We start from the raw sequence: 18,934 nt of genomic DNA on the forward strand, positions 1-18,934 counted from the left end.
ATAATGTCTTCCACACCTCATGTTTTGTAGACACTAGGCTAGCCTTCATTGTCAAAGTTTGTAGAACTAAGATTCGACAGCAATGGAATCACCTCCTACGTGGCTTCATGTCTCCAGCATGAGCAGAGTCACACCATCATAGCTGTTGGGAATGGGCCCCAGTAGCTGCAAATGAGATGATTGCCCCACTGCCTTGGCTAGGGACATCATTTTGGGTGCAGCAAACTTAGCATTAGCAACATCTAATGAACAGAGTTAGAAGACATAATACTAAAAATACTGTGGTTGATATCTACTGAGTCTCTGGCTTGTAGCCCTGAAATAATGGTGGCAGTAGTGGGAAGATTTTTCAAAATGTTGCAATGTAGACCAAATTTGAGTGAATTCATCCTGTGTCATCTCTAGCTAGATAGCCATCCACAGGTGGTAAGATGTTTGAATGGTCGGCTGGAAAGCTCTTTCTTAAACAATATTTATTTGAGATCCTGGCCTTCTGACCTGTGGTTCTCAGTCTTTCCATCTTTCTCCTAGATGAGTTGGGCATTTGTCCAAAAGGTGTCACCTCCAACGTGTTCCGCTTTAATGTGTCTTCGGCAGAGAAGAACAGCACCAACTTGTTCCGGGCTGAGTTTCGGGTGCTGCGCGTGCCAAACCCGAGCTCCAAACGCAGTGAGCAGCGCATTGAGCTCTTCCAGGTGAGTATTCTTCTCACTTGCCCTTGTGCCTGAGCCTAGAATAGCGTGGCTCCTTAATGGTTGCCTCGATTAATATGTGCAGGGCCAGAGAAGAGAGAGAGAGAAATCTCACGCTGTACGCCAGGCTCCTTCCAGCATATGCAGTGATTCAGTCACCTTTCTTCCCTTTTGCAGTGTGGTGCTGTCCTTTCTCCACTCCCATTAGCTGGCTGCTCTGGGCACCCTGGCATGGTGCACCCTTCAGCTCTGTGCTGCCCTGAGAAGGGGGTTGGAAGGTGAGCCTCTCCACAGTGGAGCAGCCCTGACCCTTCTGTCACATCTGCGTGCCTAGGTCCTGTCGCAGTTTTGTTCCTTTGGCTAGTGCAGAACAACTGGTGCTAATCCAGTGGATGGAGCCCTCTGTCTTGTCACCGATGTACCAAAAAACTAACGCTTGCTTTCAGTGTTCCTGTCAGCAGCAGCTTCTCAGGGCTATAATTCGTATACTTATCTGGAGTTTGGTTTGAACCCATAGACTCCTCTGGCAGAATCAGGTCTGGTTCCAGCTGGGCTGGATCACCCAGCTAATGGTACAGTTATCATCCAGACAGCACATTCCCACAGGCTGGTGTCTGTCTGCTTTGCAGTAAAAGAGCAGCTAAAATTGTCCTATGGCTGCTAGCTCTTGAGGGCTTTGTGGAATTCAGCCTCAAAGGTCAGAGCAGTTCTCCACCAGATGACACCGTTGTCAAGGAAGCAATCTTGGAGCTTCTCCACAGGTTCAGTGCTCTGTGGAGTTAACCTGGGGTCCTGCAGGAACACCTTGCACAGGCTGTGGCTGTCTGGAAGCAGGAAGAGATGCCAGATCAGGGGAAGAGGTCTGCAAACCTGATTAGCCCTGGTGTGTTTTGATAGAAGTTGAAGAGTGAGGACACACAAAAATGCCACAGTGTAGGATTCAGAGGGCTTGCTGGGCAAGGGATCTGTGGCAAGATGCTCTATTGCCCACCGTCGGTTCTACTCTGAAATCCATAGAAGCATTTTTGGGTTGGAAGAGACCTTCAAGGGTCATCTAGTGCAACACTCTGCAGTGAGCAGGGACATCTTTTACTAGATCAGGTTGCCCAGACCCACATTCCACAGGTATATACAGAAACAAACCCACCCGTTATATCAATTACTGTGCTTCTGCCTCTAGATATGTGCCCCAAAACAAGGATGGAATTCAGGTTGGTTGTGAAGCATGTCCTCCTCCCCTATGCCAGGTTATTCCTGGTGTCTCACTTGCTGGGACCAACCTTCGGAATTAGTTTTTAGCAAGCTGTGGAAGAAAAGAGACCCAAGGCTATCCCTTCCTTATGCACAGCACTGGCTGATTCTCTCTACCACTCCTTCTGACGCAGGTCCTTCGGCCAGATGAGCACATAGCAAAGCAGCGCTACCTCAGTGGCAGGAATGTGCAGACACGGGGCTCCCCTGAGTGGCTGTCCTTCGACGTCACCGACACTGTGCGTGAGTGGCTTCTGCATAGAGGTAGGGGTCTTAGCAGGACCAGGTGTCAAGGCATCCATAGAAATGTGGATTGGTGGTGACAGTTTTTTTCCAGGAGCTGGGCTCACGTAGAGGACAGCTTCCTTTAACCTGAAAACAAGCGTTCCCCCAGAGAGTTACCTCAGTACACCGCATTTGCTAGACTCCTAGCTCTGTCCTGGAGTCCCTTCTGACTAGCTCTGCAGGCTGAGTCAGAATGAGGATTCATCCTCTGGAGGAGGAAATTGTTTTTACTGAGAGATGCTGGACCTTCTTTTGGTTATTTAGTTCTAAGCCCGGAGGGACTCCTCTGCTTGTTTAAACTATAATCTGTAATACACAGAAAATGAGGATTGCTCTGGTTTCATTTTCATGGGGACTACAGCAAATCTAGTAGGGAAAAAACCAGCAAGGATCCTGGTTTCTTTAGCTGTTTACAGCTTGGCAGGTATAAAGGTAAGGAAATACCAGAGGATGACACACCTAGACAGATGGAGGCTTTAGCACTGCAGTGAACATACCTCTGCCACCACTGGGCAGCCCATTAGATAGCTATGGGGCAGCTCCCAGCAAGAACAATGACCCCATTCACAGCTGGGGCATAGACACCATGACTCACAGCCTCACAGATAGAAGCTAGGTGCCACTGAAAACTGGAGAGCAGGTACTGGCAAGCAGCTGCTCCCTGGAAGGGTAAGCCGTGAGCTTGTACTCTGCTCCTTTTGCAAGCAATCGAAGTTGTGTTCTGATGGCTGGAGTTCAGGGCTGGAACTGCAGCGAGCTCTGGGCAGGCACACTAGCTGACAAGACATCACAGAGTATATAGTGCTTAAGAAAAAAGGTGCTAGGCACCTTGTCAGTGCCCCAGAGAGCCAGATGTTTTAATTCATGACACAACATAAAAACGGAGCTCTCATAAAAGCCTTATGTTCCTTAGTCAGGCCCACACAGCACGACTGATACAGGAAGTTATTATGAAAGTAGACTTGCCTCTGGAAGGTCTGCGTGACTTAGACCACTAGCAGTTCAACAAAACAGGAGGTTGCAGCTGCCGAGAAAAACGTTTCCAGTGAAATTACTTGTCCATCGTCCTTCAGACAGTAACCAGAAGCCAGAGAGTAGACAGGTACTGAGAATGGCAAAACAGATTTAACACAGACACCACAAGTCAGCTCTTCAAAATACTTTTTTTTCCAGTGGAGCTTCTTGAAGCTCACAAATGGTTCTGGATGCTGAATACTAGAAGCACCCTCCTCACCTGCCCAGGAAGCTTCTTGTAGCAAGAGCAAGGCTTTTGACACAGGTGAAGCTGCAAGATTCTGCTTCCCATTCTCTTTTTCAAGGTAGATTCTGTTCACCAACTCTGATAGCATCTCTGATTTGAGACTGACTCACTGTCTAGGAATTACCACGGTACATGTCCTCAGTGAAACTTCCCTGCGCCAGGATCTGTCCCCGCTGAGAAAAACTTTCTCACAGAGTCATCTTCTTTGCAGAGACCAACCTCGGCCTGGAAATTAGCATACACTGTCCTTGCCACACTTTTCAGCCCAATGGGGACATCTTGGAGAATTTGCACGAGGTCTTGGAGATCAAGTTCAAAGGTGATAAAGAGCTGGGTTAGGGGAGGCTGTTGGGGAAAGGAAAGCCTAAATTATCTAAAGAAAAAATGAGGTCTTGCTTTGCATATTTGAGCGTTTTATGTTGCATAACATTTGTCTTAAAGCATACACATCTGGGTTTGCATGTCAATTATGTGGGTATATCCACTTTGTAGTTAGAAATGGAAGAAAGTTAGGAGGTTAGGAATGGAAGAAAGTGAGGCTGAGTGGCTTTGCATGAGTGTCTGCAGAAAGGAATCGTTTTGTATTTCAGTGTCTCTCTGGGAGTTCAGCTTGATGCCTTCTCAGATTTCCTTGGAGGCTTTGCTTTCCAGTTAGGGTGACTGAAACACAAGGAAGTCAGGCATCCTGTGTGAGGTGGCCCAGACAGTCAGTGGCTTGGCTGGCCTAAGAACTTGGAACCTCCTGGCTTGCAGCCCTGGTCTGCAGCCACTGGCCCCCACAGGCTCCATTTCTAAGGCTGTTCTCCAGAGTGCCAGTGATCTGACATCTTCAAACCATTCATCTTCGGCCTTTCCTGGGACCGAAGCCAGGAGTAAGTGGAATGGATTAATGGCCCCACCAGCAGTTTGCAAATGGTAAAACAGGTGGTCCATAAGCCTCTATTTCAGCCCTATGGCAGTCAGATTCACCAGAAGTGACGGGGTCCTGTGAGGGAAGAAGTCCCAGAGAAAGCGGATGTGGTGCCTGAATCCCTTTTACTATGATTCAAGGGCAGGCTTGAGAGTGTTAAAAGCACTGAAAACTCTTGTTTCATCCTCCACTTCCACACTGATTTCTTCTTTGCGGATTCTGTTTTTCTCCAAAGGCATAGATAGTGAGGATGACTATGGCCGTGGTGACTTGGGGCGCCTGAAGAAGCAGAAGGACTTGCATAATCCGCACCTCATCTTGATGATGTTACCCCCACATCGGCTGGAGAGCCCAGCATTAGGAAGCCAGAGAAAGAAACGGGCCCTGGATACCAACTACTGTTTCCGGTGAGAATCCTGCCTGGGATTACCGGGTCCCATGCCTGAGGTGGGAAAGCCTGGCGAGACTTCGTGCCACCAGGAAAGGCAGAGCCCTTCAAGGGGATTGTGGATTACCGTGGTGCCACAGGGGCTACAGAAGGAGCACAGCTCAGCCAGCTGCTCCTCGAGGTCCGAGAAGGGGTTGCTGGCTAGCTCAGCAGAATCACTGTGTGCATTTGTCTGAGCCATTGGCTAGAGGGAGACTTGCAAGCAACTTCCTGGAGTACAGCCTGGAAAGGGACCCATGACAGCTCCCTGCTAGCTCCAGGTGCCAGAGAGGACCCAAGCGCTGCTGTGGGCAAGCGGGGTGCTGCTTCCCTGCGCCAGTGGTCAAGCAGCATGCCAGCGGGTACAAGCAATGCCAGGCTGCTGAGCTGCCCGGCATTGCTAGCCTGTGCTGCTCCTCTGCGCTTGGTGCAGACAAACACCACGTCCCACTGGGCACTGCTGGTACTAGTCCTTCTGCTCAGGAAGCTTCAGCACATAATCACATACAAAGCCCCTGTTTAGATGCGCTGTCTTTCACTACTGTGTTTCAGGAACCTGGAGGAGAACTGCTGCGTGCGTCCTCTGTACATCGACTTCCGACAGGACCTTGGCTGGAAATGGGTCCACGAGCCTAAAGGCTACTTTGCTAACTTTTGTTCAGGCCCTTGTCCATACCTCCGCAGTGCAGACACCACTCACAGCACGGTACATCCAGTATATTGTACTGTCAGGGCTTGTGGCTGTGACTCCCCCTTCCCCCTAAGTCTGATCATATCTGGTGTTTTTAAAGCATCAAAGCAATTCAGATCAATATTTGTAAAAAAAAATGCCCAAAGAAGCTGCAGAAAAGAGTCTAGGTGGTTCAGTGGGAAAATGTGCATCCTTTGGAGTCAATACTGAGACTATGCTTCCAGCCAAATTTTGAGGAGGAGGATGATGCTGTCTCTTGGATAAGATGTGAAACAGCAGGATTGATCATTTTAGCATACTTAGTTGGTGATGTCCAGAGTATTAATTGAACTGTTCAGATGAAACATCAACTCTGATAATTATCTTTGGCCTAAATTTCTCCTGCAGTTTGCACTGGACAGAGGATTTTTCTATGCTCTGTGCCAGATTGTCAGCAAAACTGTCATGCCATGGCACGCAGCTGCCATCTGCTACCACAGCGGCAGCTGTAGCCCGAAAACGAAGGAAAATCTGTGTCCATGTTCAGAAGTGAACACAGCCATGCAGTAATCTCTCCTTTCTGCACAGGCATCCTCTCTATCTGTATAAATCTCAACAAATCTATGGCAGGGAGGAACCTACTAGGCAGCGAGGCTCGTATGTGAAAAGTGGCGAGTATCTTTAGGTAACTTAAGCATAACCTTGTTTAATATGAGTACCCTAGGCAGTCTTTGGGAAGAATACCACCTGAGCCTGGCTACTGTCTAGAGTGGAAGAAAATAAAAGGACAGGCATGGGAGAAGTACCAAGGGAAGAAGTCAGCCTAAGGAGCAGGTAGTCCATTGTAGAAGTAAGAAAAGCCAGAGGAAAATCCTGCGCTTCTGTCCTCAGAAGAGAAAAGGCAGCAATCCAGACAATGCAGCAGCTCATTAATAACTTAGCTTTGGGCTTCACCTTTTAGTTACTGGAAAAAGCAGATTCGGCTGAAGAACAGATAACTAGGTAAAGATGATATTGCAGAAAAGATGCTGACATTTTCTCGACAGCTTGAGTCTGCAGAGCAGCAAGGCTCACTGGAGCTCAACGACTAGTATCAGTGGGAACAGTCAGTCTGTGGGAATGAAGGAGTGAACAGATGCTGGGTGTTAAGGACAAGAACGAACAGGGAACGAACAGCTTTGAAAGAGTAATGGGCATAGAGCTTTACCATCTGGTTGTCCTGAGAAGCTCTCTAGTAGATAACTGGACTGAATCAGTGTGAGAGAAAGGAGGTTTGAGAATGGTCCCTCATGTTCCTTTCTTGATCAAGAAAGGAAACAATCAAGCATTGAGGTCAGTTGAATAATCCAAGAAACTTTTAGAACAATATTGCTGCTGACAGCTTGCCAGCACCACCTGGAACAAACATGGTGAAAGATTTCTCACCAGTCTGTTTAAACCTACTGTATCTGAGGAGAGCGGTCCCAGAGCACGTGGCACCGCTGTGGTACAGCCAGGGCTACTTTGCTCAGTATCCCAGAGAGCTTCTACCAAAACCACTGCAATTACGTGTATCTGGATGATAGAATAGGATGTTTCCTTAGCACCTCTCATCCCCAAAGACTGTAAAGTAGTTAGAAGACAATGTGCCAGACCCTGTCATTTATACCAGATGATCACTAATGAGACCACAGTAGTGCAGGTGAGATCATGTTTTGGCCTCACAACTTAAGAAGTTGCTCACTGCTGAGAAGCAGCCACCTCTGGCAAGAAATATGGCAACTGTTCTGTAGCAGTTACATGGTTGAAGTGTACAGTCATCTGTGGGCTGGGGCCAGCTGGGAGGAAAAATCCACGGGGGTCCCACAGGACGTTCTCCTGACTCCACCATTGTAGTGTAATGACTTGGAGGATGGACTGGAGAGAGAAAGCATCAGACAGTTCAAAGCTGGCAGGGAACTGTGGATGCTCAAGAGCACTGGCATCCATCCAGTGCTAGCTGGTTGAAATAAGCAGCACTGATGTTCTTTCTTCTGGTTTATTTAATGGAACCCAAGACAGTGGCCCCGGGCTGGTTACACACAGCCTTCTTAAGAGCAGAAATTGTGACATTATCCACCATACCAAATCAGAGATGAGACAACTACTTGCACTTCTTCAGCCCCTAGGCATCCAACACAGAGCAAGGCTACTACAGGAAAAAAAAAAAAAAAAAAGGCTGAAGAGTCAGGCCAGGGCAGATGAGACCCTTTAGAAGCAGGCTGTGATCAGGAAGTGGCAGGGGAGTATTACCTCAAGGAAATACTCTCTGATGGGCATGGTCCAAAAACCTAGAGGCCTGTTGGCTTTGCAGTCCTGTCGTCAAACAACTTAACTGTATCCCTGATTTGTCACCACGTTTACTTTTGTTTCTGCAGGTGCTGGGCTTATACAACACGCTGAACCCTGAGGCATCTGCTTCACCCTGCTGTGTCCCCCAGGACCTGGAGCCACTCACTATCTTGTACTATGTTGGGAGGACCCCCAAAGTGGAGCAGCTTTCCAACATGGTGGTGAAATCCTGCAAATGCAGCTGAAAGGCACCCTGGCCCTCCCAAAGCCAAGAGAGAAACTGTCAGGACCCACTCTACTGCTCCCAGGCTAACACAAAAGGAACTGGGGGCCAGAGACTATACGTGCTGAAAACGTGTCAAACCCTGTGGCTTAGGGTCTGGCAGCCCTTGGGGATCTCTTCTGGAACATTTCTTGGTCTTGTTGGCAATGTCATTTCCTTCTGGAAGTTACTTTGGTGACAAGAAAGCCACACTCTCCAAAATGGCTGGACACTTAGTGCAGAAGAGAAGGATAAGAGTGGGGGAACTACTGTGTATGTGAATGCTGGGTGGCTGAGCTGGGAAAGCAGGAGAACGAGAAAGAGCAGGTGAAAGGGCGAGTGGAAGTGGGGAGATGTTTTCTGTTCTAGCTCTAGCTATTTTAGGATCTCAGCCCTCCCCACTGATCTGAAGAATTAAAGGTTTCTCCTGTAGGAGGAAACTCTGAAACTTTTCCTTAGAGAAAGAAAATGCACCAAGAAGGGAAGCTGCTGCGAGAAATGCTCATAGATACACTTAGACTTTTGTTCCTCCGAGCTGTGATCCAGGAGTCCTGCGAATGAAACTCTGTATCTGCCGAACCTCTTAAGTTCAGCTGCCAGATCCTGGCTGTTAGTTTCTAAATGCAAACTGCCAGGCTCCCAGCCAGCCTGCCGAGGGTGGGCAGATGCAAGGAAGGAGGGGGCCGAGTCCCTTTTCAGAGGAACCGATGTCTCCGTTCTGCTCTTTTCCCTTCCGGGAGTTTCTGAGAGATGGTTTCTGGGTTAGGACAGGAGCAATATCTGTGGGTACCTGAATATTAGGACCATTCATTTGTGAGCTGATATACCCTGAGGACTGGACCTCTAGTCTGTTGTGGTTTGTGAGGTGCTTTGGGGTGTTATTCACCTGTTCTGCACAATGACCTGAAAGTGGCCCAGGCCTCACCTGCTACAACTTAAAAAAATAGTAATCTCAGAAACATTGTGAAAAATAAATATTTGGGGGGGAGATGCTCTTTTTTTTCCACAAGCAAGTTTTTTGTTGAACTGTTAGATGTTTTCTGGTTTTACACTGCTACTGCTGTGGCATACTTAGTCTACAATCTTTCCCCTTTCCAAAGGAACAGACAGAATTTAGTCAGCCAGAGAGCCCCAGAATGGGAATTCCTTGGCATCCTCAAACCATGCCTGGTGTATATGTGCCCTGTCCCACCACTGTGTCCTTCAGCCATGTACATCACCTCTGGCATCTGCTTTTTATAGATTCCTGTAAAGCTCACCTCAGACATAAAACACTTCCAACAATATTGCTTAAGTAACGAGGGCAGTGCAGTTGCCACCGCTGACAAATGTCCTATGTCCATTTAAATATGTATGTTCTGCCAGGACAGACTTGTACACGCAGGCAGAAAACACACCCTTCCTCCTGAGAAACCAGGAACATTGCAGTTACTCATAAAAACCACACAGGTGTTGCCCAGGCAAGAAATCAATGTAATTTTTTAGAAGTATGGGCTTTTTCAGCCATAGGTGCTCCCGAAGGTTAAAATCTGCAGCGCTTGCATGCCACATGAGACTCTCAGACTGCCTCTCTTACTCTCCAAACCACAACTACTTAAAGTCATGTTCCAGAGACCACAGAGGTTCCTCTCTGTCCCTTCCCAATTCCTGTCCCCAGCAAGTGAGTGTAAAAGGACACCTAGGTGGTTAATCATTTCTGGCCAGGGCTGTCCGTGGTCACCTCAGAATTCAGCTCTTCATCAAGCCCTTCACAATAATGGCTGCTTCCATATACCTCATGTGAGGCTGATGTAACATGTAATCTCAAACACCTTAATAAACCGTAAACAACCCTTCCGGCACCATCACCAGCTGGCTAGAGGTTAGTAAGGGTGGGTCAGTGGAGGGAGCCTGCCAACCTGTGTGACATCTGGGGTGTCTGACAGAGGCACTCCTCAGTGCTCAGGTTTATCCTTTCATCTCTCTGGGGCTCCTGGCTTGTCACCGTTGTGATAATGAGAAGTGCAGCTCTGGCCAGTCCTGCGCTGTACTGCTGTGTTACTGCCCCCGTACAGCTCTCCATGCTCCTTCCCCCCACGCCTGCCCGAGGAGGGAGCAAACGAGTGCATTACAACTACACTACCGTGCTGATAGACAGAAGTGCAGCGGCTGTAATGGGGGCTGGGGAGAAGGAAATCCGGATGCCAGTTGTGGGAATTCTCTCTAATCTCCTTGTAGCAGCAGCCCCTGAGGAGGTTTTGGTTTACCAGCTGCAGTCTGTTCTTCCGTCAGTGTTCCTCCTGAGCCCTGGGCTGGCTCTGCTGCCCATCCCATCGAAGGGCTTCCTTGCTAGTAAAGGGGAGGAAAATAAAAACCAAGAAAGGGGAGCTGCAAAGAGCAAGCTAGAACACTTGCACAGCTCACAGTCCTGTGTGGCACTTGCAGCACTGTCAGAATCACCCACAAATTAACCACGACAAGCCCCTTGAGGTGGGGCTGTCTTACTAGCCCTTGTCCACTGCTGCTCCTCAGGCAGGGAGGGGTGGCAGAAGGACCAAGCCATTTGACTCCTTGCAAAGGAGGCAAAATGGCAATGGAAAACCAGAGGAAAAGAATCTTGGGGTGTCCAACCAGTGAGGACACGGGTAATCTCATGGGTATAGTGGTCCTTGAAGTCAAACAGACACATTTCAGTTGCTGCTGCTCTGTCCAGCCTTCCTTTCCACAAGCAACATTTGAAAATTAGATTTGAGAGACAAAAGCTGGATTTATTTTCTTAAATTAAAATAGCTTTTCTAGGGGTGGTTTAGCAATAATTCAGCAACAAACTTTACATGGTGTTAATAACAGATTGAATATACCCCTGGGCGAAGGCTTACCAAAATGATTCAGGACCCTTGTGTGAGAAGGCAGAGGGCGGTTGTCTATATGCTTTTACTAGCTAGCAAATTGAGGAGGACAACTGGGGGAAATAAAAGTGGTATTTTCACTGCCAACGCTAAATACAGCTCCTAACAGTTCCCTTTTGTTCTTTGTAGGAACAAAGGCTCGTTAAAACAATCCCAGCACGCTTTCTGTCTCTCTCACAAAGATCAATGGTTAGAAAGAGTGAACCCCCCTATTCTGCATTGCTGTAAGGCAGATCCCACCCAGCCGCTCCACCAGCCCTCTGTGCTGCCCCTGCTGCTCTAGGGCACGCTCTGTTACAGCCTGCAAGAGGCCTAGATCTGAACGTGAACACCTTGTTTTTCAGGCTGTAGTGCACTGCAGAGCTCTGCCAGGAACAACTGCTTCAGTCAGGTACAGGAATGTACACTGATATTTCAGCAAAGAGTCTTCGCAGACTAAATGAGTCTTTGCTCCCTGTCTTTGGGTTGGACAGTCCCTGCTACCACTGCGTGACCTGGGATATGCTGCTTTGTGCTTCACCTTTCCATAGCCAACAGACACCGATACACGCAGTAAACGAGATGGACTGTGTCCAAACGTAATAAAAGATATAAAAGACAAACATACCTGTCCTCTCCTCTGGCAACATCATAGCTCTGCTGTGCTCTGTCCTGTGATGTCTTCCATCGCTCTGTTGTAGCTACCAAATTTCCATTCTCTCAGTCCACAAATCCTTTTCTTCTCTTTCTATGCTGCTCTGAAGCTTTCCTTACCTACGACTACAATGTCATCATTAGAGCAGAAATGCAGGAGGTCTCTGTGCTCAGACTACTCGCTAAATAAAATCACTACAGCCATCCCATGACGGAAGAGTCCTCTGCAAAGCCTGCTGAGGCAGGTGTCTCCAGTATGGTCCCGGCTGCAATGCAGAGCGGGTTCAGTATCACAGGGTGAGCAGAGGTTGCTCTAGGGCCAGCTCCATCGTGCAGAAAACGGTTTTTAACCACTAGAAGTGTTTCTCGTGGTGTGCAAAGCATCAGCTCTACAATGCTGGGTTGTCTTCTCTTAATAGGTGATTGAAAGGCAGTGAAATCAATCAAGAAAACAGAGTATTCTCTACCTGTGGAATATGGAGTCACCGATATGGTATCTACACACTTGTAAAACCATACTTGTTTGTGGTAGTGCAAAATGATAGATGGTCGTATGGGCTGCCTGTAAACTACATTAACTCAGAGTAGTTAACTCTGACCTCACAGTGTTCAGAGTAACAGCAGCAATTTGGATACAGTGCAAGGAGGAAAACCTGCCTTATAATCCTTCAGAAATAACAACAATCAGAATTTTATTTTACATTCAGTCGCTAGAATCTATTGGTCAAAAGCTGTATGAAGTGAATAGCTAACATGCATACTATGATGTTTAGTAAAACAATACCTAGACTTTCAGGTCTCTGCTTTAGCAATGTTTTGTTTTATATACAGGAAAAAGTCATTTAAGCCCTGGTTCATTTTTGATGCAGCTCCAGAAGTGACAGATGGACGCAATTAAGCTCAGTACCTTTTGTCCTCTCTTGAAGAGAGGACAGATGTCGGGTATAAATGCAAGATCCTTTATCATGCAACAAGTCAACGTAGAAGAAATAAGACAGTTTTACTAATTGGGAAATAAATTGTCTTAGAAATTAATTCAGATACATCAACAATGTAGCAAGTGAAAATTGCTGGTTAATGGTCGCCACTCTCTTATTTTTCTAAGTGACAGTAATGCACTTGAGATGCCACTTATGCCCATAATTTCAGAAAGAATATGGTACAATGCCTTGGATGTCACACTGTGTTTCCAGAAAGACTCATTTCAAAGATTACAAACCTGAGTTACTCGGCCGCTTCTAGAACATTCTTATCCAGGGCTAGGCTGCACAGAGAAGATGGCAGAGGTGGCCCGAAGGCATTCAACCACGCAGCTGGGCCTTTTCCAGCGCTGGACTATGGCTTCCTGGAAAATACACTTAGGGATAAGAGCCTTTATATCTAGTACAGAATAGAGATTCCGTCACAACTGTGGTTTCTGGTAAACCCACCCCCACCCTCGCCTCGTTACTGCTGCACTCGTTACTTCTCACATGCTGCAGATTTAGTGATCAGCTTCCAGGCAGAAACTCTGTCCCCTGTGGTATCTGCTAGCACTGTTTAATACCAATCTTTCAAGCATTATCTTCTGAAGACTAAGATTTATTTCTTCCCCGTTCAGGGGGGTAGTGGTCTTTGTGAAAGGTGATACTCTTCATCTCTCATTCCTCTCATTTGGCTGGGCAAGATGATACCTCATTGCTGTCCACAGAGACCGATGCAAGAAATAACTACGTGTAGGGGTCATGCATGTTGCAGAAAGCAAAGGTGACTTCCTTTTCTTGTCTGCCAACACTCAAGACATTTCTCACTAGCTTTTTACGGACACTTATTCATCACATACATACAGAAATCAGCATGAGGCATTATAAAAATATATCATGGCCAGTGCATGTACATTACGTGATGAAAGAAGCCAGCTGGGTCGTATCAAACCAGAGATGTCCTGACATTCTTCAGGAAGGATTTCTTTCTTCTCCTGAGTTATTATCCTCTTCAGGAAACAGACGAAACAAAGATCTTACAGGATATGTACAACACACGTAGTGTAATGACTGGGGAATGTCTTGGTAACCATGTCCTGGTCCTTTCTCGAAAGAAAAATATATGGTGTTTTGAGGTGCTGAATCCCTCTTGCAGGTAGACTAGATGCTTGGGAGATACCCACCGTTTTCAGGGATTTGTAAGAAACTCCACTTCTGGGGAAAAGTAGTAGCAGACAGTTCGACTTGCAACAAGAGTCTCTGGAAGACACGCGGCTCGCAACAAACTGCGTTGTGTGACACAATTTGACATCTGCCGCCTCAGAGGACACTTGCCACAGAAATCTCTAACTATAATTCAGGATCTGAAGATCTCATCTGGACACCACCATGCTAAGTACTGTATTGTGCTAATCTGAAGAACTGGAAACAAACTGAACAAACAGCACAGAGAAACAAAATAAAGCAGTTGGCAATAAAATCTCCGGTAAGTATGGTATGGCAGCAGCTACCATGTGCTGCCTACACTTTAAATTGTCTCATTTTTATCAATTCTACCTGCCTTCAGACAAGACATCATTCAAAACACCTGAGAAACTTGCAGAACCACAATTTGGCAGGAAGAACCACCAAACTTTATTCTTTTATTTTTCATGAGAAGCTTTCAGTAGACATATGGAGACATGAGTTTGTAGGTGTGTGCGTAAGACAAACAATTTCTAGCTGATACCATAGACAAAAAGTATTCCACACTGAATTTCTGGAATTAGAAAAGGTGGCAAAACCACACTTTGAGGAGGGAAGACAGCCCCAGTTTGAATGGGAGAAGCATCACGCACTGAAGGAATAAGTACGGTAATTAGTGGCACTAATGGGATGCCCACAACTTCATCTGCTCTCCCAGTAGATTCACAGTTGTTTGTCTGCGCACCTTGAAGAAAGGCACAGACATCCACGATGTATTTGACATACCTGATACAGCACGACCTTCTCCGAAGGTCATATAAATAAAGCCAAACCACTTGAAAAACATGAGGCAAATCCTACATATAATCACTGGAAACAGTGGGGCAAAATCCCCTGTCAGTTTTCTTCCCTATTCTCAGAAAAAACTAATTTTGTAGCAGAATGAGGGTGTGATGACAGTCAAACATTTGGACTTGTCAGTAGAGGAACTTTTCAAAGAGCCCTTCCTGACTTCTGGCACGGCAGGACTTAAGACAGGGATTAGATCGATAATCTCAGAACACCTTTTTAGGAGATTTTATGACTTTTTAACATAACTACACTGAGTACAATAACTTGTCGTCTCTTAGTCTGGGAGAAGGAGGCTACCATTGCTAAACTGTGGTGAAATGAGATTTTCTAAAATACTGCTGCAGAGACAGCTAATGTAATGGGACTGTCTTCTGTTGCACGTCCGAGAATACCAGTAGGCAAAAGGCTAAATGCAATGCTGAGATGATTGCTCTTAGAGATAACCTCTAACCACCACTCGCCACCTGCCCAAAAGGAATGGCAAAAATTCTGGTAATAAAAGATACATTTTTAATGGCCCCTAAATTCTTAACAACTGCATCAAATTTGTTTTTTTAAGGTCAATTCAAATTTTTGTCCTATGGGTCAAATAAAGAGGCCACCCCTTTTCAAAGAATCTAAGATTCCCCAGACTCACTGTGTGTGCTGCAGACATGGGCTGGTAGAGAAGCGGCCGTGGAAGGAAACTCTTTTCGCTAGGGAACCATTCCCATCTACCGACCGCTGCTGGCAAAGGCTTCACACCAGGGGCTCCTCAGCGAACAGCGATTCTTTCCTTTACATTTGGAACAGCATTGCAAAGGCTTTTTCAATGAGGGCAAATAAAATCCTTTTACTGGGAAGTTAACGGACAGAGTAGACTCATGAGGGCAGATCTGGTGTCTTGTTTGTCACCTCCAGTTCAGTGGAGCTTGTCCTCTGCGTTATAACTGCATGGAGAGGCTGTTTCAAAACCTCAGAATCCAGCAATCTGGGGGAAGATCAGCTTGTATTTCCTAACCATTTCTAAGGCAGCAGAGAAACTCAACCTCATTCTTTGGAAAAAGACAGTAGGGTTCTAAAGTGGGAAGAAAGCGGTTACCAGGTACTTTAAAATGTGTTCTTTAAAACGTGTTCTTTAACATGTGCTGTGCTTCTGCACGCTCACCATGAAGGTGTTCTGCACTCAGCTGCTTTGGAAAACAAAGACAGCGAGAAGTGAAACGTGTATGAATGGGATAACTTCAGAGCTCCAGTTAGCGGTACGTTCTTTTTCATATTTAAGAGATTAACCATTTACACACATTGTATTGTGTATGACTTCCACACAGCAACATACGTGCCCCCAAAATCACAACTGTCTAGAGGTGGATCTTGGTGGCCTTTATGCTCTTGTAAGACCTTCAACATTCTCAAAGCCTCTGCAATATATAGTGCCCGTCCAGGTGAAGGTGTAGACAAGCTGCACGTGACAACTTGGCAGATGTCAGCAATGGAGACTTTTCTCACAGAACCCAACAACAGAGAGCGAATTCTGGTGGAATGTGCCCCTGTTACGGAAGGCAGCTTTGCCTTTGTTCTAGCAGGCTGCACTGCAACCGTTAGAATAAAACACCCATATGAAGTCAGACCACCATGTTGGACTCTTTCACGGGCAGCCCCTTGCTGTGGAGAAGGAGCTTGCGTGCCCTTGTGAGGTTGAGAGCTGTGCTGGGGGTGGCAGGTGCCTCCGGTGGGGTCTCCCAGGCCAGACAGGTCTCAGCTGAAGGGTCAGACACAGTGTGTCCACGGGCAGGATGGGCTCACTAGCCTTCGGGCACCATCCTAGGAGAAGGACAACTCTGACTCCAGACCCGGGCAGATGGAGCTCGTTTAGCCCTGTAAGGCTCCATCTAAGAGAAGGACACTCTAACCAAACCTACGACCCGAGGACTTCGCTGTCACTGTCCAAGCTCGCTGGGCCCTGGCAGATGAACCTCAGGTGTAAAGGGTGCAGCCAGTTCCGCGCACGCTGCGCCTCACCTAAAAAACCCACCGCGCAGCCCCGAAGGGCGCGCTCATCGCTTGCAGTGAGCGTGGGAAAAGCCCTTCCCAGATCTTCGTTCGCGAAGCCAAGCCATGATGGTGACTATGTTGGTGGTCACCAGCACGTGCCTGACAGATAAGCTAAAAAGTGGAAAAACCCATTGTGTTACTTCCTCAGAACAGTCATTTGAAAAGTCTTGGGTTTTAGTTTTAATATTTAATATGCCCTAATAAATTACTTTTTCATGGATCTGTCTACTTGTCTTTTCAAGCCACACACACTTTTTTGTATTCACAACATCTTGTGACAAGAGTTCCACAGGTCACCTACATACTCTGAAAAAAATCCTGCACACAATCCCCCTTCTTTTTTCCTTTGAATCTGCTGTTACTTTCACTTGATACTCCTAGTGGGCAAGACTTGAACAATTTCTCTCTTTTCATCTTCTCCCTTACACTTCTCCTTGACCGCTCCTTTCCAATTAACCACTTTCTGCATGAAGACAACTATGAATGGTAAGTTTTGTGCTCTTGGTATTAAGACTCTGAAGGACTGTTTGACTGACATGAGTCTGTAAAGATAAATTAAGGTCCTTCTGATGTTTGGCATAAACAAGAATGTCTTAGCTCTAGAAACATGAAGTTCTAGAAAGAAGAAAAGGATGTCAAGTCCCAGGTTTAAGTAAAGCTCAGAAGCTTCTTTTGGAAGAAACTCATAACAGATCCCCAGGAATAATGTGTCCAGAAGGGAAATAATATGAAGATCAATCAGCCAGTTACTTACTGCAACCAAAAAAATCCAACTGTTCTAACACCAGCAAATAACCCACCCAGATTCAAACAGCGAGCCCAGGATTATCATGAACAGCAAGCGTAGGACTAACTGAGGAAAGAAGTCCTTGGCAGCTGGATCCAGTAAACCTCTACAAAAATAAAGCCAGAAGCCAGACTATTTTTGTTGCCAGCAAATAATCCAAAATGACTGGAAATTTTTATTAGTACAAGGTACAGGTTTGAAATAATGCAAGCTGAGAAATCCAGTCTGTTCTGTAAACTCATCTATAACCAATGAGATCATTGATCCTCCACAGGTAAAGAGGAGGAATGATCGAGTACCGCCGGCCATTCGACTCCCCGCACACAGGGACTATCCATATTCCAACAGGAGGAAGAGGCACAGCATTGAGATTCTGACTAGTAAACAAAGGTCTGGATATACCAAAACTTCCTGCCACAGTGTGGAGCTAGTACTAGAATATATATGTCAACCTTCCAGGCATCATAATGAGGAGGACTTCCAACAAAACGTGACTGTCTGAAAGCACATCCAGTCTTGGGAACAGGAATTTCCTATGTCTCACAGGTATCCAAGTCTAAGTGGTCCATCTAGTGGCACAATGTGATCTCCCACTGATGGCACTCACACAACCTGTGAGGCTGTTTAAGGGCTGAGATGAACCACGCAAATGTGAATTTAATACTTTATGTACTGAGTATAAGTCAGCTGCGTCTGAAGAGAGAATCTAACATCCCTCCCTTCCCTTTAGACTGTGGCATGCTCATCACCTGAACACATACAAGACAGCTGTAGGAACTCTGCATCACCTTAGTCTCCAGGACTCTGAGGTACACCTTACCCCTTTCAAGACTACTAACCCTGATTTTCTGTCACTGAAACAGGCTCCTTAACTTAGAAGTGATGCAAACACCATGGTGTAGGAGAGAAGAGGACTCCCTGGTTACACTGTCCCGTCACACGAGTGAAGTAGATGCTGAATGATTGTTAGGGCTTTCTATTGCTGATTTTATTTCCGCACAGTAAACAAAGGCATATGCAATATAACTCATTGATGACTACAGGGAAGTAAATGTCATAAAAGCAGAGACAAACTAATCCCCACCTGAGGAGCAGGTGTACACCCCTCATGCAACTATGATAAATCAAAAATGGCTTTCTATTATACTTTCCTCCCTTGTGCTAGAAAACACTTCCTGTAAAACGCGTTCTCTCCAAGATGTGTGGGAAACAGTTTTACACCTCCCGACTGAATGTCTTAACGGAAGCACTCTGTGAGAGGGTTTTGAAAAGGGACAGGCAAGGTAACACAGCTGCAAGCAGACAAAGATGTGCGTTATCCGTCAGTATTCAGTATCCGCCATGCACAAAGACGTACACGGACTCCAGGCTGAGGAATACAGCGAGATGGGAAAAATAGGAGGCTGGAATTGCAGGATTTGTTCCTGATTCTCTGTTACACGTGCTGCCCTAACTTATCCTGAGGCTGAACAAGTCAGGCCTAGGTGTTTGGCTTGAAGTAAAGGACTAGTCTTGAAACCTGGGG

At 46.5% G+C, this 18,934-nt stretch overlaps 1 protein-coding gene across 1 annotated transcript; it reads left to right on the forward strand.

The window, feature by feature from the left end:
- Positions 1-531: 531 nt before the first annotated feature.
- On the forward strand, positions 532-8,357 carry TGFB3 (transforming growth factor, beta 3; the record flags this gene model as incomplete). Its single annotated transcript, XM_010136678.1, has 6 exons — positions 532-695; positions 2,078-2,207; positions 3,701-3,808; positions 4,635-4,806; positions 5,379-5,532; positions 7,893-8,357. Coding segments are annotated over 6 exons (887 nt in total), but the record flags the coding sequence as incomplete, so codon positions are not given.
- Between the last annotated feature and the right edge of the window lie 10,577 nt (positions 8,358-18,934).

Source organism: Buceros rhinoceros, unplaced genomic scaffold, assembly GCF_000710305.1.
Source record: "Buceros rhinoceros silvestris isolate BGI_N320 unplaced genomic scaffold, ASM71030v1 scaffold7125, whole genome shotgun sequence".
NCBI lineage: Eukaryota > Metazoa > Chordata > Aves > Bucerotiformes > Bucerotidae > Buceros > Buceros rhinoceros.